General features: G+C 39.2%; 1 protein-coding gene and 2 pseudogenes across 1 annotated transcript in view; 1 reads left to right on the top strand and 2 right to left on the bottom strand.

The window, feature by feature from the left end:
* NUS1 (nuclear undecaprenyl pyrophosphate synthase 1 homolog (S. cerevisiae)) overlaps positions 1–22,765 on the top strand; it is a 42,198-nt gene extending 19,433 nt beyond the window's left edge. Inside the window, exons 2-5 of the mRNA XM_006879002.1 lie at positions 5,535–5,660; positions 6,653–6,802; positions 20,601–20,700; positions 22,067–22,765. Of these exons, the coding sequence (XP_006879064.1) occupies positions 5,535–5,660; positions 6,653–6,802; positions 20,601–20,700; positions 22,067–22,157 (467 nt within the window). The 3' untranslated portion in view covers positions 22,158–22,765. The remainder of the gene's footprint in view (positions 1–5,534; positions 5,661–6,652; positions 6,803–20,600; positions 20,701–22,066) is intronic.
* Positions 15,535–17,233, bottom strand: LOC102849649 (annotated as a pseudogene).
* On the bottom strand, positions 17,416–18,996 carry LOC102850758 (annotated as a pseudogene).
* Positions 22,766–24,367: the final 1,602 nt, after the last annotated feature.

The raw sequence follows: 24,367 nt of genomic DNA, 5'->3' as shown, positions 1-24,367 counted from the left end.
AGTAGGCCTGTTGGGTTGTTACTTACTAGAAGAGGCAAGGAAACTAATTTATAAAGTTGTTTCGGTGTTGTGAAAAAGGTGCCACTGTTGGCCACATCTGACTTCTTCTAACTTAACGAAAGGGACATCTTTCGCCAACAACATCCACAGTACAAAACCACTTCCTGTGAGGCCAAACATGCCCCCATGATCCTCGAACCTACTTTTGCCAGTCTAACACCTACTGCCTCTCCTAGGGCTCTCACTGTTCTGCTACTGGTTCAGTAACCCATTGCAGTGGCCACACAGAATTTAAGGAAACTTACTCACAGTTATGGGCTTTTAAGGCAGGGTACAGTTCAGGAAGCAGGATATAATTCTTCATTCAGGGTACCTTCTCAAGTGTACTTGAAGTCCTTTTGATTTTTAGCCCCATGGCTTTAGGTCATTGTTACAGAGGTTAGTCGTGTGTGTGTGTGTGTGTGTGTGTGTGTGTGTGTGTGTGTGTATGTGTCTGTGTGTGTGTGTCTTTGTGTATGTGTGTGTGTCTGTGTGTGTCTCACTCTGACTTTTGCCAGGCCTCCAGTAAGTTTGAGTAAAGGACCTGACTCAGCCATCCCAGGTCAGCTCTGTCGCAGATTGGTCTCGAGTTCTCCTCTGTTGCTGTTTTCATGTACGTCCTGGTCTGATTACAGGCTCAGAAATTTCTGACTCTGAAGGAGGTGTGCTGCATTCACTGCTTCTTATTGCTGGTAATGAGATTCTAATATTCTGCCACAAAACCTGTTCATTTTAAATCTTACAGGGTGGCAGAACTGTCCAGTCCCTTCATAGATAGTCTCCACACTCTATATGTTCTCTTTCAGCCATATGACAAAAGTCAAAGACAGTGCCATAGGAAAACCATTTTTGAACAGTAAACCTACTCTGTACTACAGCTATTATAGGCAAGAGGATAATGAGTTGAAATGAAGTGGATGGAGAAGTGGTTGACAAAAGTTTAACAGGAGGTTGGGGGGGTATGGTAGTGTTAGAGAGTAGAGAAGATGCCTATGTGACTGGGCACAGGTAATGGTGTCTTTGTTGAGAATAGGACATCCAAAAGAAGAACTTTATTTTAAAAAACAAAACAACAAAACAAACAGCAGTTCTCTGAACAGCTTTACAGCAGTTATGATTTTAAAGCATGTGTTGTTTCACCACCCTCATATGTACATTATGTATATGGGAGAGGGTGATTCAGAGGAAGAATGGGCACATCCTACTGAGAGTTTGGGGAAAAACGCTTGAAGATGATTGAATTGTACCTTAAAGAATATGAATTGTACAAGAGAAGGTGTTAGGTAAGATGGAGAGGTTCTGAATGTAGAGGTAATGTGGCGAAGGAAGGACGCTTATCCTTTTACAGACTTTGTTCCTAAGTGTGTAGATTGCTGCGTTAAAAAAATACCCTAATACACATGTTTTGAAAACTGTCTTTGTGAAATAAACTGACAGGTTTAGATTTGTTCGTGTATAGATGCCTACAGAATTTATAGGTGGAATTAGATGTTTGAGTGAATTAAAATTGTTAAAAATCAAAGTTTACATAGCAAGTTAAATTCACATTTAGCAATTTTTATACAGATTATTTTGTGGCATTGGCTACAGTGTTCAGTGTGTCATCATTCTTACTTTTATTCTGTTTGTTTTGTTTCCATTGTTCTAACTTCTTTGCCTGTTCATCTTTGCTTTTGGGTAAATGTTCCATTTGATCATACGTTTGATTGCTTTAAGGGAATACATTACTTGTGGTGATAATTATTTATTTTATAAGCCAGTCTGTTGTTTGGCTGAAAGGTGCCTCTGGAAGTGACTTTAAGTTTAAAGGTTAGAGCTGTAGTTATCCAGGTTCTTCTAGTCACTGTTAATCCAGGAAACCTGGTCTTTTAAGAATTTGATTTTACTACTTTTTCTCCTGTTCTATCTGGGACTTTTTATTGTGTCCCTTATCAGAATGTTTGTTAGTTGTAGCAGGGCAGTGTTTGTCCTTTTGTGCCTCAATGTAATGTCCTCTGTGTACATTTGACAGAAGTGCCAGAAATACAAGCTGGGTTTAGAAGAGGCCCTGACACTAGGGATATCATTGCTAATGTCAGATGGATCGTAGCTGAAAGAAGAGAGTACCAGAAGGATGTGTATTTGTGTTCTATTCAAAGGCATTTGAGTGTGCGGATCATAACAAATTGTGGCTAACATTGAGAAGAATGGGGATCCCAGAACATTTAATTGTGCTTATGCAAAACCTAAACATAGACCAGGAAGCTGTTGTCCAAATTGAACGAGGGAATACTGACTTCATGGTTCACAATCAAGGAAGGAGTACATCAGGGATTTATTATTTCTCCCTGCCTTTTCAATCTATATGCAGAACAGATCATTTGGGAGGCTGGGCATTATGAAGAAGAATATAGCATGAGGATTGGAGGAAGAGCTGTCAGCAGCCTGCATTATGCTCATGACACAGCCTTCCTTACGGAAACTGAAGACTTGAAGTGCTTGCTGCAGAAGGTCGGGCATTGCAACCTTCATTATGGATTGCATCTCAACATCAAGGGGAAAAAATCCTCCCCACTAGGCAGTATCATGATAGATGGATTGTGGTTGTTAACAATTTTGTCTTACTTGGATCCATAGTCAACATTCTTGGCATCCAACAGGAAATCAAAGACTTTGGGAAAAATCAGCCATCAAGGACTTCTCCAGAGTGCTACAGAACAACAGTGTCATTCTAGAGACTAAGGTGTTTCTGATTCAGGCCATGGTCTTTTCCACTTGCTTGCTGTGCATCTGAGAGCTGGACAGTGACTAAGGAGGACAGAAGAAGAATGAATGCCTTTGATTTGTGATGCTGAGAAGACTATTGAACATGCCATGGGCAGCCAAGATAATAAACAGGTCTGTCTTGGAAAGGATGAAGCCAGATTGCTCCTTAGAGGCTAGGATTTTTGAAGCTCTGTTTTGGAGTATGTTTTCTGAAGAGGCCAGTCCTTGGAGATGACATCATGATTGGAAGGGGAGGGTCAGCCAAGGAGAGGAAGACCCTGAATGACATGGGTTGACACTGTCTATTTCAGTAGGGTTCAGATCTGCTGTTTGTAAGGTTGCTATGGATTGTACTTGACACAATGGTATCTAACAACAAACACATTTTCTTTATAATTTCTTGCACTTTTAAAAAATACAGAATTTATTTTAATTGTTGAGAACATACACAGCAGAACACTATAGAACAGATTTCTATGTATACGATTTATGACATTGATTATATTCTTTCAGATGTGCAGTTCTATTTTCATTCTCTTTTTTTTGAGCTATTTTTTCTCCTTTAACATAAACTGGCTGTTCCCAAAGTTTCCTAAACTTTAAAGTTACTGTTGTCAGTTTGAACCCATGTACTTATTTTAGCGGAGTTGACTTGTCGTGACCCTTTAGTTTGGAGTAGAACTCTCTACAGAGATCCCAAGACTAATCTTTTCGGAAGCAGAGTGCCACATCTTTCTCTCATGAAGCTGCGGGTGGATTCCAACCACCAACTTTTTGGCTCTCAGCTCTATGCGTAACAGCTGCGCCGCCAAGGGCTTCTCTTGATCCCTTGTAGATTTTAAAGAGCACAGTGCTCATAATTCTTTTTTGCTAGTTAAGCTGAACTACATTTTTAAGGTTTTATGGAGACTTTTTAAGGGGAATGTTTTCCCCATTTGTCCCCTCTCCACTCTTAACATTATGGCTGTCCAGGATTAAAGCCATGGAATTTTCTACCTTCACATCTCTAAATCATTACACCATGTTCGTTCGTTCTTGACAATGAAGCCTTTTGCATTGCTTCATCCTGTGCGTGCACTGTTGCATAGTTACCAACTGGCCTTCTACTTTTTCCAGGTTAATGTTCCTAAAGATAGCAATTTCTGTTCATTTCCACATTGCTCTTTTGATAGACAATGCATTAAAAATTAGGCCTACTCTAATCTAATCCTCACCCTTTCCTAAATTATGAACATTATAAACTATGCTTTCTGTGAAACATTTTCCCGTTTCCTTTAACTGGCCTTATTTTTTTTATGTAAGTCTAACTTGGCTTGCAGAGTGTAGCTCAGTTCAAATTTTGCTTTTTTACAGAGCCTTATTCTCTCAGAATAGTCAGTATTTATCTTTGAACTACTTATAGCCTACCACTTGTCATTTGCATGCAGCATATTTTGTGCTCTATTTTATGTGTTTACTTTTCTCTCTCCCAGATACTTTATTTTCACTACTTTGAAGCCAGGGTGGACTGAGAGAGAACACTTAGAGGAAAAAAAGATAGAGGTCACTCAAAAGCCTCTTTGTAAATAGCTAAACATTTGCTACTTGATTTTAGTTAAGAGTTCCTCAGTGGTTTTATATTAAATGTTTATTGCACTAGTCCTTTAACCTTTTTTTTATTATATATTTGTTGTTGTTGATTGCTATCAAGTTGAGCACGACTCATAGCAACCCTATGAACAAAAAGACCTGAAGCTTTTCTATAACTATCGTCATTTATTAAAGTTCATAGAGTTTCCAGAGGCATGTTGTTTAGGAAGTGGATGCAACTCTTGCCTCCAAAATGATACTTTTATTAAAGTTCAAACTTTTCTGTGTAAATTTGCATAAGTTTTTGCTATTTCCGTGTCTTTCCATAAAGAATTTGGTAAGTGGAAGTATGTGCATACTGACAATGCACATTTTCCACTGAATTTAGTACATGTTGATTTTGTTACTTTACTTTTCTTATTCTCTACTTTTTACATAATTCGTGTCAGTTACTCAGCATAAAATAGTAGTATTTAATATACATAATAAATCTTTACGGAAAACAAACTAGACTGGGAATCAGGAAGATCTGATTTCTGTACCACTATGTTCATTTGCTAAGATTTGTTTGGGAGAAGGATGCCATTTGATTGAGAGAAGGATAGGTGATCTCCTCCCATGTGATTTACTGTCTCTGAAAACCCACTGACTTGAAGGGATATAACAGTAACAGTAATTTGCTATGGTGGTCTAGTGGGTAGGGGTTTGCACTGCCAACCCAAAAGTGCTTTGTTTGAATCTACTAGTTGTTTCTTGAGAACAAGATGGCGGTCTCCTTCTGAGTAATTAACAGCTTCTCTAACCTCCTGGAAGGTTGGTTATGATTTAGTTCTGACTGACAATAAACTGTAATTTGTAGTTATTGGACAAGTCACATAAGATTCTCTGTTTCTTAATATACAACTGAAAGTGAATAAGTCTTAAAATTCTTTTCTAGGCCTGAATTTCTGTTTGAAGCATTTACACCTGCCCTTTTTTGACCTTAGTCTGAAGCTAGATTCTTACGTTAACAAAATTCTGTTGTCATGTGTTTTTCTTTTAGATTCTAATTTAAGGTTAATCATTGCTGCCTTATTTATAACTTTATAAGGATCTAGTGTTGTTTTCACACAAGCATGATTTAATTATTAAAGAGGGTAGATTAACCAAGTTGTGATTGACTAACTTTCTTTTCTATTTAGGCATTTTCAAAAGGAATAATTCCAGATTAATGGATGAAATTTTAAAACAACAACAAGAACTTCTGGGCTTAGATTGTTCCAAATATTCACCAGGGTTTTCAAATAGCAATGACAAAGATGATCAAGGTAAGATAACTGTGAACACAGCTGTGTGTTGTATTTCAAAACATATTTTAGCATTCATTAATTTTGCTCTTATAGTCCTATTGCCACTGTATGTAATCATCAGACTTACTAGCCTTTTTTCTCTTAATCTTATTAAAAGACAATTTGAAAAAAGAAAAAGAAAATAATCTCTTACCTAGCTCATAACAGGCCAAGAGCTAGGCTGTCAAATAGCTCTGAGAGTCAGAATTGAGTTGGATTGTACTGTGGACAGTGTGTGTGCGTCTGTTGAAGCATACATTGTTACTACAGTTTTTCCCTTCCTGTGTGTTATTATTGTGCTTGGGGATGGTATTTTAAATGAGTGGAAATTATTATTTAGCCTGTAGTTAAAATTCTTATTTCTAGAAGATTTATTCACACACAAAATTTCCATATGAGCATTTTTAAAATAAGGCAGCATATACATACATATATCTTGTGATTTGGGGTGATTGGGTCCTTTCTGAGAAGAGTAGCTAAGCATGTTTTTTATACTGACAATGTTTTGTGAAGGACCTGTGTATTTTTGCTACCTTCTTGACCCGAGGCCCTGTGCACCTCCAGCCAACAACAGTTGTTTCCCCCTGAGTACCTGAATGGCAAACCAGGAAGCCTGTTGTTCCCTTCCAGACTCTACCTGGGTCAGGCTTTCCCCAAGGATCCTATGTTGTGTAGTAGACAGTATCGTTTTCCCCAGACTACCTATGATATTAGTGCTCCTGCTGCTGTACAGTGGGGGCGGCAGCTGGGCGGGGAAACCACAGCCTCATTCTAGAGGGCATTGGGTTCTGTTGCCATCCAGGATGTCTTATATGGAAATAAAATACTAGATTCTTGTTACTTTTGAGAACTATTTTTACTTTTTTTGTTTTCAATTTAATATTTCTAAAAACGGATTTTTAAATATATCAGGAATAGGTATTTTTTTAAGTAAATATAAATGTCGTTTGTTTGGGTTTTTTTTCTTCCAGTTTTAAATTGCCAATCAGCAGTGAAGGTGCTGTCTCCAGAAGATGGAAAAGCAGATATTGTCAGAGCTGCACAGGACTTTTGCCAGTTAGTAGCCCAGCAGCAAAAGCGATCTACAGATTTGGATGTAGCTATGTTAGACAGTTTACTTAGTAAGTCATATGTATGCATGCGCACACACACGCACTTACATCACACATAGACATGTGTATATGAATGTGATTTTTAGTTCTGATTTATCTATGGCTTAACATTTTCCCTGATGTTTATATGAAACATACCACTTTATTTGTTTTTATATGAAATACTGCATTCCTCTCCCCTCTTAATCTCTTTATAAAAGCCTTCAGTTTGCTTTTTCTCCCTAGATTCCCTGCGAAACTTTTTTGCCTTAATTTCATGGTCTTTCTGTTCACTAGCAAGGTACTTAACTTCTTTTGAAGAAGAGTAATACATCTAACAAATTTGTTTCAGCCATAGCTTCTGTGGCTATATGATTTCACACATTTATTTACTCTTCATTCATTTATATAATCTCACTATTTATTTTACGAATCATATATTTTTCTAACTGGTTCATTTAGTTAATTCTCCATTGTTCTGTTTTTCCACTTTGCCACATCTTCATCACAGGGCACAATCCCTCTTTGACCGCTTGGTCTCTAACTCTTTACCTCCACTGCCTACCTACTTCTTACTGTCCCCTTCAGCAGGACTTTGTCATTGCTGGGCTATATTCAAGCTGAATGAGTGGTCTTGAGTAAATCATTATATCATCTCTTATCAGAGGGTTACTGGCATGTGGATTATTTTCTCAGTCCTATGAAGGGCCAGCTGGAGACTAATTTGTAAAGAAGTCCTAAAAACACAGGGACCCAAAAAGTGACCTGCCAACCCAAAGGTAGGTGATTTGAATCCACTAGCTACTCTGATGGAGAAAGATGGGCAGTCACTTCTCATGTGATTTATAGCCTCTGAAAACCTCATGATATGTGGGCTGCTAATGGAAAAGTTGGTGGTTCAAATCCAGCCATTCTTTGGGCAAAAGATGGACAGTCTCTTTTCATAAAGATTTATGGTTTCAGAAATCTGATTGTGGGAGTGACAGTAGGCTGATCATCTTAAATTGAAATCAGCTCGGTGGCAGGGGTTACTGGGTCTGTATAGCATTTTAATAATGAGTAGAGATGTTTTTTTTATGTACCAATTGTCTTCTGTAGTGTCCTTAGCACGTTTTGCCTATTTTTATTTATCTGCTTTTTAAAGGTTCCCCATGAGTCGTTTCTGACTCACTAGCCATTAATGACTATGGAGAAGTACTGCAGTTGAATATAAGAAGAGCCTTCAGCAGTATAGATTCATGATAAATGAAGAACTACATACCCTTAAGTTAACTCTTGTATGATAGTGGGTTGGTTGGATTTTAGTGAGTGAATATTTACATTTCAGAGAAACTGACAGACTGTTTACTGAAGTGTCTGCGGTCTGTCAATTTATATTGCTACTGCCAATAATATGAGGGTTTCATTTTAGTTTCTTGACATCCTTGTCAGTACATGATATTGTCACCTTTTCCCCTTCTAACGTTAACATTCCAGTAGGAATGTGTACCTTTGCTGTAGTTGTTGTAGTGTTGATTGCCGTCGGGTTGAGGACGACTCATAGCAACTCTATGAACAAAAGGCCTGAAGCCTTTCTATAACCGTCATCATTTATAAAAGTCCATAGAGTTTCCAGAGGCATGTTGTTTAGGGAGTGGATGCCACTCCTGCTTAGTACATTATCTGTGGGCTGCTAAGGAAGAAGTTGGTGGCTCAAATCCAGCTGTTCTGTGGGCAGAAGATGGATAGTCTCTTTTCATAAAGATTTATAGCTTCAGAAACCTGATTGTGAGAGTGAGAGTAGGCTGGTCATTATGTTGTTGTTTTGTGCCATCAAGTCGCCTGCGACTCATAGCGACCCTATGTACAAGAGCCCTACATGCCGTTCTATCCTGTGCCAACCTCGCTGTCTCAAACACACTCATTCTCACCACTCCGTCACAGAATCGATCCATCTCATCGAGGGTCTTCCTCTCCTGTGCCGTTCCTTCACTCTCCCAAACATGATGTCCCTCTCCAAGGACTGGTCCCTCCTTGCAACGTGCCCGAAGTATGTCAAACAAAGCTTCAGAATCTTTGCCTCCAAGGAACATTCTGGCTTCACCCTCTCCAGGACAAACCTGTTCTCCTAGCAGTCCATAGTATATTCAACAATCTTCCTCCACACCACAGCTCAAAGGCATCAATTTTCTTTCTATCATCCCTATTCATTGTCCAACTCTGATGCATAGCACGTAATTGCAAAGACTATAGCCTGGATCAGGCACACCTTAGTCTCCAGCCTGATGTCATTGCTCTTCAATACTCTTGAGAGGTCCCTCACAGCTGACTTTCCCCTGATTTCCTGGCTGCTGTTACCAAGAGTGTTGACTGTGGAACCAAGCAAACTAAAACTGTTAACTATCTCAATCTCTTCACCATCCATACTGATGCTGCCAATTGGCCCAGTGGTGAGAATCTTTGTTTTCTTGATATTGAGCTTCAATCCATATTGAAGACTGCACTCCTTGACCTTCTGCAGCAAGCACTTCAGGTCCTCCTCAGTTTCAGCGAGCAGGGTTGTGTCATCCACATAACATAGGTTGTTGATGATTCTTCTTCCACCAATCCTGATGCCACATTCCTCCTCATACAGTCAAGCATCTCAGATAATCTGTTCTGCATACAGATTGAAAAGGTATGGAGACAAAATACATCCCTGACAGAACCCATTCTTAATTTTGAACCGTCCAGTGTCTCTCTGCTCTGTTCTGACGACTGCCTCTTGTTCCAAGTATAGGTTTCACATTAGCCCAATCAAATGTTCTGGGATTCCCATTCTTCTCAGAGTTAGCTATAACTTGTTGTGATCCACACAGTCAAAAGCCTTTGCATAGTAAATGAAGCACAGTTAGATATTCTTCTGGTATTCTCTGCTTTCTGCCAAAATCCATCTAACATTAGCTATAATATCCCTAATACCACTCTGGTCATTATAAATTGAAATAAACTTGGGGGCAGGGGTTACAGGATATGTACAGTGTTTTAATAATAAGTAGAGATGGTGTTTTTCATGTACTAATTGTTTTCTGTCATGTCCTTCAAATGTTTTGCCTATTTTTATTTATCTACTTTTAAAAAAATAATGATTTGAGTGAAAATACATAAATTTTCAAAATTGAAGTTTTCCACAGAAGCAATTAATATGCATTTTGTTTTGTAGCATCACTTAAAATACTCATACCTGTTGTCTAAACAGAACAAAGAAACACAGCGTGGTTTCAAATCAAGGAAGGAGTGCATCATGGGTGTATTCTTTCTCCATACTATTCATTTATCATCAAAATCAGAGAAAGGCTCATTGACAACCTGCATTATGCAGATAATACAACTTTGCTTGCCAAAAGCAAGGAGGACCTGACGAGCTATTGCAGAAGGTCAAAGACTATAGCCTTCAATATGAATTATATCTCCACATCAAGAAAACAAAAATACTCACTGCTGGACCAACAGACAAACATCATGATAGAAGATTGGAGTGTGGGTTCCTCTTGCTTGAATCAACACTGTTGGCAACAGTAGTCAAGAAGTCAAAACATGTTATCTTGAGCATGTCTTCCATTGGGAACCTTTTCAAAGTACTGAGGAGCAGTGATGTGAGTTTAAAGAATAAAGTGTGATTGATTCAGGCCATGGTCTTTTAAATCACTTGATTCTCATCTGAGAGCTGTGCAGTAAAGAAGGATGACAGAAGAAGAATTGATGTCTTTAAGCTGTGGTGTTGGAAAAAAGTACTAAATATTCCATGGACTCTCAAAAGAACAAGTATGTCTTGGAGAAAGTGCGACCAGAGTGCTCTTTGGAGGCAAGGATGGTGAATCCTCATCTCATATATTTTGGGCATGTTAAGAGGGGCTAGTCCTTAAAAAATTATCTCATGCTTGGAAGGGTAGAGGGTCAGTGAAGGAGAGGATGACTCTCAACAAAATGGATTGGTACAGTGACTTCATCAGTGGGCTCAAGTACGCCAGAGAGGATGATGAGGATGGCACAGGATAGGACAGAGATCAGATCTGTTATTTATAGGATTGCTGTGAGTCTCGTGGACTGGATGGCCCCTAACAACAACAGCAACATAATACTCACAAATATAACAAAACTCTTGCCACATCCTTCCTGTGATTGTTTCCATCAGTTCTACTTTCTTCCCTTGATTCTTGTTTCCATCAGTCCCATCTTAACCCCTCCTGCCTACTGGGCTTTTAGCTTTGGGCAGATGCTGCTCTCTTAATCATAAATGGTTGGTTGTTTTAAGGAGTGAGTACTTCTGTGGTGTTGGCACCTTCTGGGCTGTCTACTGTCTAGCTGAAAGTTGAGCTACATGGTGAGTTTTGTTCGAGGGTCACAAGGTGACCATGAGCCAAACCCCTTTAAAGGGACTCTGCTAAGTCTCTCTCAGACCAGTAAAAGCTGGCCTGTTTAATGATTTTTAATTTGGTCCATATGTGATCTCTGTTAAAAAACAATCAGCCATGGTAGCAAGGCACCAACCTGTTAGTTCTGGTCTCAGGATTAGAGAAATGAAAGTTTGTGTGATCCCTTAGTCCTTTAGATTATTTCTGTGCCTCTTTGGCTTTTCTTCACTGCCCCCTGCCCCCAAGATAGAGACCATTAGTTGCACTGTTCACAAGTTTTTGAGAACCCAGTTGCTGCTCAACAGAGTAAGATGTCCAACGTTGACTATGAGCCATGTTATGCTGTTTGACTGAGAGTGCCCCAAGACTGTGGTCTCAAGGCTCTAGGACACTCAATTCATTCTGGTGGGGTATTTGGTTATGATTAAAAAGTTTATGTGTCTTTACCCCTGGTATAGTTTGCTTATTTTTAAATGTGCTTTTGGATTTTGAATTTTTGAGTTTTGCTGTTGAGTTTTAAGGGGACCTCTGGTGGCCTCCTGGGAAGAGTTGCACTGCCAACATGAAGGCATGTGGTTCGAATCCACCAGCCACTGCTGGGAGAAAGATGGGCAATCTTCTCTTGTGCAGTTTACCCTGGAGGGTCAGCTATGAGTCAGTTCTGACTCAGTGGCATGTAACAGCAGCAACAACATTGAGTTTTAAGACTTAATATTTGATACAAATACTTTATATAATTTGTAAAGAATTTTTCCCTAGTCTTTTCATTTTCTTAAGGATGTCTTTTAAGAGGTTCCTTACAGGATATTAAAGATTGTTGGCATAGTATGTTACGTGTTAAGTTACTAATCAAAAGATTGGCAGTTTGAATCGACCAGCTGTTTTGAGGCACAATGGGCACTTTCTTCACTTAATGATTTACAGCCTTAAAAACCTGTTGGAGAGTCAGAGGACAAACCCTTTGACCTGTATGTTTATATTCATGGTGTCATAGCATCTTAATCACTGTGGCATTACAGTACAATTTTAAATCAGATCATACAAGTTCTTTCAACATTTTTCCCCAAATTTGTTTTGGCTATTCAAGGTCCTTTTTACTTTCATGTAGATTTTAGAATCTCCTTATCACTTCCTAGGACAACAAAACAATAAACCTGCTGAGCTTTTGAGAGATCCTGCATTAACTGTGGAACATGGCATTAGCTGCCCTCTTAACAATATTCAGTCTTCTATTTCATGCACATACTATCTCTCAGCATTTATTTGGATTGTAAATTTTCTCTCAAACAGGGTTCTGTGGTTTCAGGATGTAGGGCTTTTACTTCTTTTAATTTTTACATATTTTTATGCTGTTATTGATGATTGTTAAATTTCATTGTAGGCATGTGATACTATACAGAAATAGTATTTTTTTTAAAATTTATTTTACAATGAATATTTACTCCTGAGCCCTAAGTTTTGTTTCTTCAGTTTCTTCTGGCCTGTTTTTTCCTTTCTGTATAACTGCCTCTTCCAGTTTAGGGTCAGTCTATTCGTTTTCAGTAAGGATCATCTCACTATGGCAGGGGACGCTCGTATCTGTGTTGATAGACCATGAGCTTTGTAGGTGTGGTGGTGTATCTTGGGAGCTGTGTTTACCTGGATGTGCTCAGTGACTTTCTGGATGTGCGTACCCTTGTTAGCCAGGGCAGTTTCATGCGTGTTCTTAAGGTGGACCAAGAGATTTGAACTTCTTGATTTGCATGATTTTGTAGATTTTCTGGTTTAAGTGAGTAGTGAACATTTTTGAAAGATCACCTGAGGCAACTTGAGGAAAGAGGAGAAATACTGTGTTTAATTGATTTTTGTGTCTGGTGGCCAAATGCAAGAAGCTGTGCTGCATTCCCGAAGGCCGAAGTGTCAGCTGTGGTTCAGTTCTGACTTTGTGGTACACAACAACTAAACAACAATCTTGGTAAAATAACTTCTTGTTAGATGTTCTGTACTGTTGAGTTGGAACCAACTTCTGGCTGACCCTCCTGTGGGTTTTCAGAGGTAATTCATCACACAGGAGTATGCCCATCTTCCTTGCAGAGCAGCTGGTGGCTCTGTACCATGTGACTTTGGATTGGCAGCACTACTCCTTACCGCTGGTCTACCAGCGTTCCCTACAGTGACTGACTTTCTGTTGTTGTTGTTAGGCGACGTTGAGTACGATTCATAGCAATTGTATGAACAACAGATCTGAACTTTGTCCTATCCTGTGTCATCCTCACAATCTCTGACACACTAAAGCACATTGCTGTAGTCACTCTCAGTCCACCTGATCAAGGGTCTTCGTCGCTGTCCCTCCACCTTCCCAAGTATGATGTCTTGAATAGCCTCTCTTAGTAACATGCTTGAAGCTATGTGAGGTGAAGCTTTATCACCTTTACCTCCAAGGAACACTCTGGCTCCATCTTCTCCAAAGCATATCTTTCTGTTCTTTTGGCACCCATGGAACGTTCAATACCATAAATTAAAAGCTTCAGTTCTTCATCTGTCATTCTTATTAATTAGTTGTCCAGCTCTTAGTAATATAGCAACTGATTGAAACGATCATGGCCTACATCAGGAACATCTTAGTCCTCAAACTGACATTACTGTTCCTCAATAATTCACAGCAGTTCTTTACTGCAGACTTCCCCAGTATAACACGTTTCCTGATCTCCTGACTTCTGGTACCAGGTAAATTGAGTGTGGGTCCAAGTAAGATGAAGTAACCATGTAGTGTTTCCTTGCTCTAGCGCTCTTATTTTTATAGATTATTAGGATCCCCACCCCCCTTCCAGTATTGAATAACTGCATAACTTAATGGTTTGCATAAACTCTTAAGTTTTCAGGACTTCTATATGGAGTTGAAAAGTATCTTCAAAGTAAGTATCCTTGACTTTTCAGCAGGCTTTTTGTCACACTTTGACTCTCTCCCTTACTCCGTATGTTTCCCAAGTAGCCATGGAAAGGTTGAGAGCTTATCTTAGCCTCTACTGCAAGATCTCCTGAGTTAAATTTCTAATCATTACACAATCTTGCTCCAGCAGGGACCACAGTTGTGAACTAGGAAAGCTTTATCACTTTGAACTGGCAAAACTAAGGATTTGCACTGTGTAGGATCCCTGTTTCCCAAATTGAATCTGTGTCTTGTGGCAGCAAACATCAAAGCTGGTGTTGTTTACAGACAACTCCATGCCGGTAGGACTACCCAGCCCCTGTCATTGAGCCCATACAAGCTCATAGCTGTTCTCCGTCATGTTTGTAAGGCCGTAACTCTCTGGAGAGACTGCCCCCTTTCTCCTGGGGAGCAGCTGGTGGATCTACCTTTTGCTTAGCAGCACAACACCCTGTGCTGTACACAATCAGAGCTCTTTGTTAGCTCTAACACATCTCTCTCCACTTGATCTGTGGGGAAAATTGAGAGGCATTCAGGGAAGGGTGCCACAGAATGTTGGTGTTCTTATCCGTAACTGCCTGTGCCCTTATATACTGAGATTATGAAAAACTCTTAGAACCCAAATCTCTCAAATTACAGTATTTTTTTTGTAGATTTTTTATATGTCACTATTTTTTTGTTTTTTAATTTTATTATTTTTGTGCATGTACCATCAAATCAGATCTGACTGGTATAAGAGGAAATTGTGCCACCTTCTCCAGCAGAGCATCTGGTGGATTCAAACCATCCATCTCTGGGATTGCAGTGCAGCTTCTTGCCACTAGGCCACCAGAAATCCCTGTGTCACTGGTTTTGTCCAGTTTAATATGTTGGTATTTTAATGGAGTGCATTCATCGCCCTCTTCATACCCCCAAAATATAGAAGTCCCTTCTTCTTATTATTTTGTGCTAAAGAGCATATCTTTTTATCTAGTAGAGGAATATGTATTTGTTGTTTTTAAGCATTCTTTGCCAAAACTAATAAAATTTAATAATCATTTTTAAAAAAGGAATACTTTGCTCTTACTGCTGGGTGGCCCTCCTGGCGAGGTTATGTGGCAAGCAAGTTAGTGACAGAACTGAGATTATTAGAAACTGTAGAACCTGAATTTCTCAAATTATAGTATTTTTTTAATACTACCAGTGATTTCTTATACTGTATTTATTATTTTTCCCTTGTAAGTTTCATTTTATTAACTGTGATTGAAGCAGACACCTTGGTTAAAGAATTTGTCCAAGATGGCTTAGACAGACTCCTGGCCCACCGCGATCTCCAACACAGCAACTTCAACACAGTGCCGAAGGAATGATACAACTGAAAGAACTTCAGTGGGTATTTTGGTACAGTTTATAGAAAAGGTAAAAATAAATGAAACATGCAAGCGGCATGGTGGTGATCACGGAAGTCACCTCTGTGGCTGTGCGGAAGCCCGGCCAAAGCTTTACTGAGCTCTTGCCAACACTGTCTCTTGGGGTGTGCATGTCAAGGTGAGACACTCAGCCAGGCCTGATTCCAAGGCACCCATCCAACGCAAGTTTGTTGTGTAGTCACTCAGTTGCTTGATGGATTTCTCCTGCTCATCCAGGTAATACGTCTCAATGAATTCCCACTAGTGAGGGTTGTTGCCAGTGGGCAGTTTGTGCAGTTCAGTAGGGTCAGATTTACACTTTGTTCCAAGTATAGTGCACACTCCATTGCGGTCAGCCTGCTCTCCCAGTCATCATAGTCTGGTTTCTTGATGTCTTGAAGGAAGATGTGGCTGCCCTGCTGGTTCCAAAGTTTCATCCGTTTCTCAGCCTGTTCCTTGTGGGATTGGTGGAGAAAATATTTGGCAAACTTCTTCAGAGCCACATCATCACAGTCGAAGTAGTAAAACATGGACAGGTAGCCATTGGGGGCATAGAGCTTCAGGTTGATCTGGTGATGGTGGTTGATGGCAGCCTCAAGTCCTGGTTGTAGTTCTGGTGCACCTGAGTCCTGGTTATAGTTTTGGCACACCTGTGAAGAGGACACAGTTATGGCAGTGACTGTGCAGTGCTAGAGTGGAAGCAAGGACCTTGGGGTGTCCAGGGGTGCTGATGTGAGGAAGAGGTGGAGAACTGGCTGGAAATGACCGGCGAGGGAGACACTGGTAATCGCCAGGTTTTATTCAAGCATGTTGAAGCAGGAGACCATGGTGACTCTGCGAAGACCGTTTCTAGACTTTATTTTGAAGCATTTAAAACATCCCTATTCCTTTTTCCTCAAGTCAAGTATTGTCAAAAGCTAGTTTGTAAAATAAATAATGAATGTCTATGTTCTTGTTGAGCCAGCTGTTTAGTTTCTTTGTACTCTTTGAGGGAACTTGGGCTTTGGAGACAATGCAAAGACAGGCATTTATTATACCATCTAACTTCCTTTTTATCCCTGTAATTATTTGAATCCCTGGCCAAAGTAAACAGTTGTATCCCTTGTGCACTGTCCTTGGAATGTCAAGAAAATACTTGAACTGACTCTTTTTTTTTTTTTTTTACATTTTTATAATTTATTTGGAAAATTCAAAGGCAGCTAAAGAAAACCATTTCAGGGATTCCAGAATGTCTTCTTAGGATTTATAAATAAAAATGACCACTACTTACTACTAAGATACCACCATTCTTACTGAGAGTAACATCCCAAGGAAAGGTTTTAAAGTTTACGTGCATAATAGTTTTTAAAAGTGTATCTGACCTTCCTAAATATTTGTTGAGTCACTGAAATGTACTCAAGGATGTTTCAAGCTATAATGTGCAAGTGACTTACTCAAGGGAAATTTTCAGTAGTTTCTTTAAAGAAAGCTTTTGAAATGCACACACTGTCAACACCTCATGCATATGTAAGAAAAATCTCACATCTTCAATGAAAGGACCTCTTCTTAGTGCCAGTCCAGTTAAATCTGTGATGATCTGCCTAGAAAATAGAGTAAATGTCCTATCTCTGTGGAACTATTAGTATCTTCAAATGCTAGCATGCAAGCTTGATAGCATCTGAAAGAGTATGGAGCTTCCTTCGTTCTTTTGTCTCTTATTGTTTCTCTTTAGTGCGCTCATGTTGGAGAGTGAACTATATTAGAGAAAACCAGATGGCTCAAAGTTGTACTTAGAACATAGTACTGTACACATTTTGATCTTGGAACAATACACACATCAGACTTGAAAAAAGGCTGTGAAAAGATAGAAACAAAACTGACATTGGACATTAAGGACAGTGATGTGGACTGTAAAAACCCTACCACCAAAATGGTAACTGAATTTATGTTAATCATGCAGTCTTTAGAAAAGCAGGCTATGGCGCTTCTCCTCAGTTATGAGTGAAGCCAGCTCACTGGGATCCAATGGGTATCTGTGTCTAATTTGTCAAAAGTTGTTTTGAGCTTGTTGAAGGCCATGGTGAGATCATCATTTACTATAATCTTGTCAAAAAGATGACCATATTGACTTCCCATTATCTGTGCAGACTGAATCATTTCTTGAAAATCTTCTTCTGTAAAGGGTTTGGCAGCTCCTTGGTCATCTCTGCTTGAAATAATCTTTGCATTTTTTCTGGTCTCCCTTAAACGTTCTATTGAAGGAGGCTTTATAAATATCACATAGGGCTTAAATTCTAGTGTCCTTAAATGCTTTACTGTATGAGGCTGAACATCCAACAGGCAAACTTTGTTTTTAGCTAGCACTGACCGAACTGAATCTATACTGGTGCCGTAGTAGTTGTTTTTATACTCTCCATATTCAATAAACTTGTTATTTTGAACATCAGTCTCAAACAAATGCTTGGAAATGAAGATGTATTCAACGCCATCACTCTCCTGGCTTCTTCTCGCTCTGGTAGTGTGTGGCACTGTCACGCCATAGTGCTGTGTGTCACTGATCAGCAGCTTTCTTTTCAGTTCATTTAACCCTACTCCTACAGGGCCAACCAAAACAACAAGTCTGTATTTCTCATTGCTTTGTCGCCTGTATGGGGTCACTTCTTCATATGTAGGTATATCAGCTGTGTCGTACTGATCACTCTTCTTGCATTCATACATGGATTTATTTGTTTTTTTATCTTTTCTACTAAGACGAAAGCTTCTTTGAAATCCAGATGATTTCCTGTTGGAAATTTTCAAAGGTTGAACTAATATTTCTGGTCTTCTCAGGGCCAATCTCCTTTCCTGGAAGTGCTTGGAGGGAATCAGGCCAGCTCTTGGATTGGCATCTCCTTCATGCTTTGCTTGCCACCATGCTGCATCATCCTGGCTCATAATCTGAAGTATATCTCCTTTTTTGAAAGCAAGTCCAGCTTCTTTACATGGAATTGCTTTGTCCTCACTAGGACTGTAGTCAAAGAGGGCTTTGATAAACACCTTGCCTTCTTTAGATGGAGTCTCCTCTTTGATGCTGGGTATAATCTTAAACGTAATTGCTCCCTGGGACTGAGCCAAAATCTGTATTACTTCTTCAGGCCTTTTATCCTCTACAGGAATCCCATTCACTTCCCTAAGTTCATCACCAACATGAATAAGACCACTTCTATCTGCAGCTCCTCCTCTCATGATTCTAGCCACAACAATGGCCCCAGTCTGCTCATCCTTCTTAATGGTTGCTCCCAGTGGTTCTCTATTTTTGACCAGTCGAATTATTTTCGCTGAGTCTTCTTCATCATCAATATCATCAGGCATAGGGGGTAATACTGGATCATAACTCTTCTGAGCCACAGTGTCATGTACAGAAAGCAAAGCCTTGACGTTGGGTTTTGACAGCAGTTTCAACAGCTCTCTGGCCTCGCTATTTAATGGCTTTTGCTGAAGCTCTTCCGCCAGATCATTTGCCAAGGCTGCTGCTGAATGGAGGACAGGGGCAGGGCTCTGCTTCTCATAGTAGTGTAGCTTTTCATGAATCTGCATCACTCCCGGATCCTGTTGACAGAGCTGGCATGATTCAGGCTGCAGGCGGTTCACCACACTCCCAACCTCTCCAGCCAGCACACGGCGGGGAAATTCAGTCCAACTGCGTGCAGCCACACTGTCCACAACTTAGATCTCGTACCAGCCTTTAGCAGATCTGTGCAAGTCAATGAACCAGTATTTTTCAGCTCAGGCTTGGGTAGAAAGAGTCACTCAAAGGACAGGACAGAGCAATAGATACTGTTCTGGGCAGTGGTGACCGGCAGAAGGTGCCGCGCACCGATCCTGGCAGCCTTGAGCCTGGAGGTAAGGAGGGCTTGAACTGACTATTGAGAGATAGCATTTAGAAAGCACCCACATGGCTTAAAATGAGTGTTGGCTTACTCCTTCTGTTCAGATCAGTAATCAGTCCATTACTGGACTTTTTTTTTCCTCTCTCTCTGTTTTTACTTAAGTGAAAGTATACAAGTAATAGTTTTCATGTAATCATTCATATACATTTTGTTATAAAAACATAAATTACAAGTAATTAATATAAACAATTACGATATTTTCACTTTCTTCAACTTCATTTTTACTCCCATCTTCCTCACTTCTCATCCTGTTAAGCCACCAGAATTGATTCTATGTGTAAACCTTTTCTCATCTTTTTATATTGTTGTATTCATTGCCATCAAGTTAGAACCAACTCATAGCTACTCTCCAGCAGATATTTAGAGGCTGTAAGTGGTACAGTGGGAGACGGCCCTCTTTCTCTTGCAGAGCAGCTGGTGGATTGAGACCGCCTGCATTTGAGTTGGCGGCGTGACTCCCTGGCCACGAGACTGCCAGAGTTCCCTAGCTTTTTGTACTGATGGACCTACAATTTTATGTCTTTTTTTGACGGACTTAAGCCACTCAGCATAGCTTGTTCTACTTTTGCCCATTTTGTGTGTAATATTTCACAAAATCTTGATTATTTTTAGTTATGTGCAATACTCCATTGTATAAATATACTACAATTTCTTCAGTCATTCATCTATTGATGGACACTTGGGTTGTTTCTAGCTTTTTATTATTGTAAATAGTGGTACAAAAACCATGAGTGGGAATCCTGTCAGCTTGGGTTGGAGCTCCTGTTCCTTTGTGATAAATAAATACCTGGTGATTGCTGGATAAAACTTCATTTCCATTCCCAACCATCTGAGGAAGTGCCAAATTGCTTTTCTTAGTGGTTGCACCATTTCCCTGGTGGCCTAGTCCATAGGAAATTGTGCTTCTATCCAAAGACTCCATGCCTCTTACGATTCGAAGCCACCGGGAGCTCAGTGGGACAAAGATAGGCATTCTCCTCCTAAACAGTCTGCAGTCTTTGAAGCCTGTGGGACAGTCAGCTGTCAGTTCTGGTGGCAGTGAATTTGCTGTTTTTGAGCAGTGTTTAAAATGAAATGGATTTTTTAAAAACACTCCCACATCTGAAATTGGTATTAAAATGTATGTTACAGAGGAGGTGTAATGGAGAACGCATACAAGGAAAGCTTTTGAGGATAACAGATTGTGCCTTTCGTCATTTTCTTTGTCTAAGCAATACATACTAAGTTTATTTGTATTTTTTTATTCCCAAGGTTCAGATGGTTTCCCTGATCCTGATTTAGTACTGAAGTTTGGTCCTGTGGACAGCACATTAGGTTTTCTTCCCTGGCACATCAGATTGACTGAGATTGTGTAAGTAAATACAAGTATATGTATGTAGATTCAATTCAGCATGCTCCGTGAGTCGTGTTTTTGAGCCCAGGCATTTGCAATGAATTACGATACAGAATTCTTTTCCTTGTATTTTATACTGTTGTTGTTGTTGTTGTTGTTGTTGTTGTTGATTGCCTTTGAGTCAAGCACAGCTCGTAGCGGCCCTATGAACAAAAGGCCTGAAGCCCCTCTACAGCTATCGACATGTATCATAGTTCATAGAGTTTCTGGAGGCAAGTTATTTAGGACATGGATTCTATTCCTGCTTCCAAATCTGTCATAGAATGTTACTGGTTGAGTTGCCATTGACTGCCAAGAAAACAAATAGGGTATGTCTTGGAGAGGGTGAAACCAAGTTTCTCCTTGGAGGCTAGGATTTTGAAGCTCTGCTTTACTTACTTTGGCCAGGTGAGATTGGTCCTTGGAGAAGGACATCATGCTCAGAAGGGTGGAAGGACAGCACAGGAGATGGAGACCCCTGGGGCGATGGGGGTTGGTGTGCCAGAATTAGTGAGACTGCCTCAGGACAGGGAAGGGCTCACAGCTGCTGTACATAGGGTCACTATGCATCTAGGCATCTCAACCATTTTATACTATCAATGGTAAAATAAAGACATACATTATGTAAGTGAGTTATGCCCAAGAGTATATGGTTGTGCAAATAATTTGGTTTTGCTTCCAGTTGCCATAGATCAGAAGTGAGAGATAACCATATTTGCCAAAGTCCTGTAGAAGAGCTATGATCTGAGACTGTAATCAGTGAAGAGAGGAAGTATCAGAATGGCCTAGAAGACAAGAAACATTGGGTTAGTGAGGAAAAATAAGCCTGATCTTTTAATAAATTTTTGATAGAATCGACCACACAAGAACCAAGAGTTAGTCTGGGGTAATAGTATGAGGTGAAACCATGTAGTATGGGGAGTATTATACTTTGGAGGACTTTGAATGCTTGCATAAGGAATGTGTTCAGCTGTTTGGAGAGAAAAATCATATAGCCGGAGGACTGGGTGAAAACATTGATTTTTTTGGTAGCTCATCACTAGGTGAATTGGATTTGGAAATGGTTAAGTTTAAAAGACAATTGACGAGGCGCTAGCTATAATGTGGAGAATTGTTAAGGAATACAAAGGTAATAATGATACTGATTATTTAGGACAAGCCTGGAAAACTTTGGTCAAAAAATGTCTTGATGTGGTTGGAATAAAAAGAGCCAGCACACAGCAGCTCTTAGAGTTTACTCTCTTCTTTCAGTAACCCCTTTTTGGGTTCTTAGTCTTCTATTTCCTTCCCTCCAATTACAGTATAACACCTAATTGTTTTTTTTTCTTCTGTGCTTGTTTTTCAGCTCTTTGCCTTCCTACATAAACATCAGTTACGAGGACTTTTTCTCTGCTCTTCGTCAGTATGCAGCCTGCGAACAGCGTCTGGGAAAGTAGTGATCCCTGGTTGCATAATTTGATTTCAGGCTTTTGGAGAAAAGGACCCAAATGACTGATGTTTACAAAGCACCTATGAAACCCTGTACACACCCAGTTCATAATCCTCATAATTTATCAACAAACAAAAAGTGTCTTACTTGAGAGTGTGTGTGCGTGTGAGTGTGTGTGCGTATGTACACGCATGTGTACATATGAAAATAAACTTATGAGGGAAGTGTTGGAGAAGGAAGTACATAGACCTGCAACTTTGGACAAATAGCAGTAATGTTTCGGATTTGAAATTTCACACTTGAAGGCTTTAGCCCCAGTTACTTCCCTGTTTTTGTGGGGAGAGGTTGGGGTAATTAGTGCTCTTGGTGGTTTTAAGGGGAAGGGAATTTTTGTTGTCTTTCCTAGTGACCAAACTTTTAATTTTTAAGAGTAATATCTTGACTTTATTAATTGGGAGCATAAAGAGTATGAGAAATCTCCAGAGGAGATGAGTTCTGTGTTTGTCATATGTTAAAACCTTGCAGATCTTTGGAGCAGGGGCAATACCTGTCTTCAGATATCCGTCCGTTTTCATTTCTTCATTATGGTCAATGTGACTTGAGAGTGCTGCTCTGATGTCTATAGGAGGGTTGTGAAGAGTGGTCTTATTAAAACACTGCAATGCTAAATGTTAAGACTAGTAAAAACTGGAATATTGAATTTGGCTGCCAAAAATAAAAAAGGATAAAGAGCTATAGTTTTAAAAGTAAAGGTGAAAAATTTTGCTCAAATGGAAATGACAATTTTTACTTCCTTCTGCATTGGTGGGCAGTGTGCTAGCTACAGCCCAGACATGATTTAAAAATTACTTTGGTTGAGACTGTTTTTATTTTAAAGTAGCATTTGATGGAAGTTATCAAGGCAGCTTTTTTCCTCAAAAAGAGTTCTCTTCTTCTTCGGAACAGCACATTTGGGGCTATAGTAGTACTTAGGATTTTTATTAAGTAAATCCTGATGATTACTTAGCATAAAAATTCCTTAAGTAAGATTGAGGCTTGTGCACAGAGTGAAATATTACCGAAGTCTACAAAATAATTTAATTTTACATGTTCTCTTTGTGGTAGAGGACAACTCTGTTTTTATTATTTTTTTAAATCAAATGATTTCTTGGTAGGTGTTTCTTCCCCTATTGCTGATCCTCGAGCAGTAACTCATCTTTATATTTGGTGCACTCTTTTAAGAAAACCTTCTTATCAGCAAGGGTACAGTAGTTGTAAACTTGTATACTTCAAATGGAATCATTTAAATTCTAGGTCTCAGAAGTCTGCACAACATCAAAGAAAATGGATTTAGAAAGCGTGATTGGAATCTTGTCAAATTCTACAATTAAAAGAAATAAATGTATTTTGATTTTTTGATTACAAAATACACTTGAAATAAAAACTATTAAAATAAATTTTGGTCCAGTGACATTACTTTGTGTTCATTCCTTTTATAGGTAGTCTTTTGTATATTGTTAATAATTTTTTTAAGTCATTATTTATTGCTACTGTTTTATGTAAAACTTGAGAACATCTCTAAACCTCACCAGCAAATTTTCTCTTTGTTTCTCCAAACTGTGGTCCATGTTATATTGAGGCAGGTTTTGCCTTACTTTCAGACTGAATTTATGCCTCATAAGTATAATAGGTATAATTATCTTATGAATATTTTCGAGTATGAATGTCTTCAGTGAGTTAAATTTATTGAAATGAAGAAACTTAATACATAGTAGGATATAATCTGTGTTGCTAAGGATTTAATATTTGAGTCTTTGTTCTTTAGTTTTCTCCAACTTTGTAATAATGTTGTGTTACACATCAAAATAAATCTATACATTCTGCCCTGAGCATGTTATATTCCTAGGAAAGACTTAAAACCATTTGCTACTGGTTCTGAGTATTGTTTGTGATCCACCGCTCACAGGCTTAATTGCTAGGACAGTCTCCTGAGCTTTAATGGTGTTGCTTGTTAATGATTGATTCCCTACCCATAGTTCCTACAGGAATCATCATCAGAAAGTATGCATCACCAGGGTGCACTCAAGGAAATGGATCATTATAAAGAGAAGTGTTAGTCTTCATGTATATTGAAAAATACAATCTTTAAATTGTTTATTCTCGACACTCCTCACAATAGAAAGGTTACCAAATTAAAATACAGGCAGTGATCAGGTTACAAATGTGTGATTTATGTAC

This window comes from Elephantulus edwardii, unplaced genomic scaffold (assembly GCF_000299155.1).
Source record: "Elephantulus edwardii isolate Elephantulus edwardi_28Jun2011 unplaced genomic scaffold, EleEdw1.0 scaffold00002, whole genome shotgun sequence".
NCBI classification, from domain to species: domain Eukaryota; kingdom Metazoa; phylum Chordata; class Mammalia; order Macroscelidea; family Macroscelididae; genus Elephantulus; species Elephantulus edwardii.
Note: the sequence above shows the minus strand (reverse complement) of the source record. Positions and strands in the feature narration are given on the sequence as shown.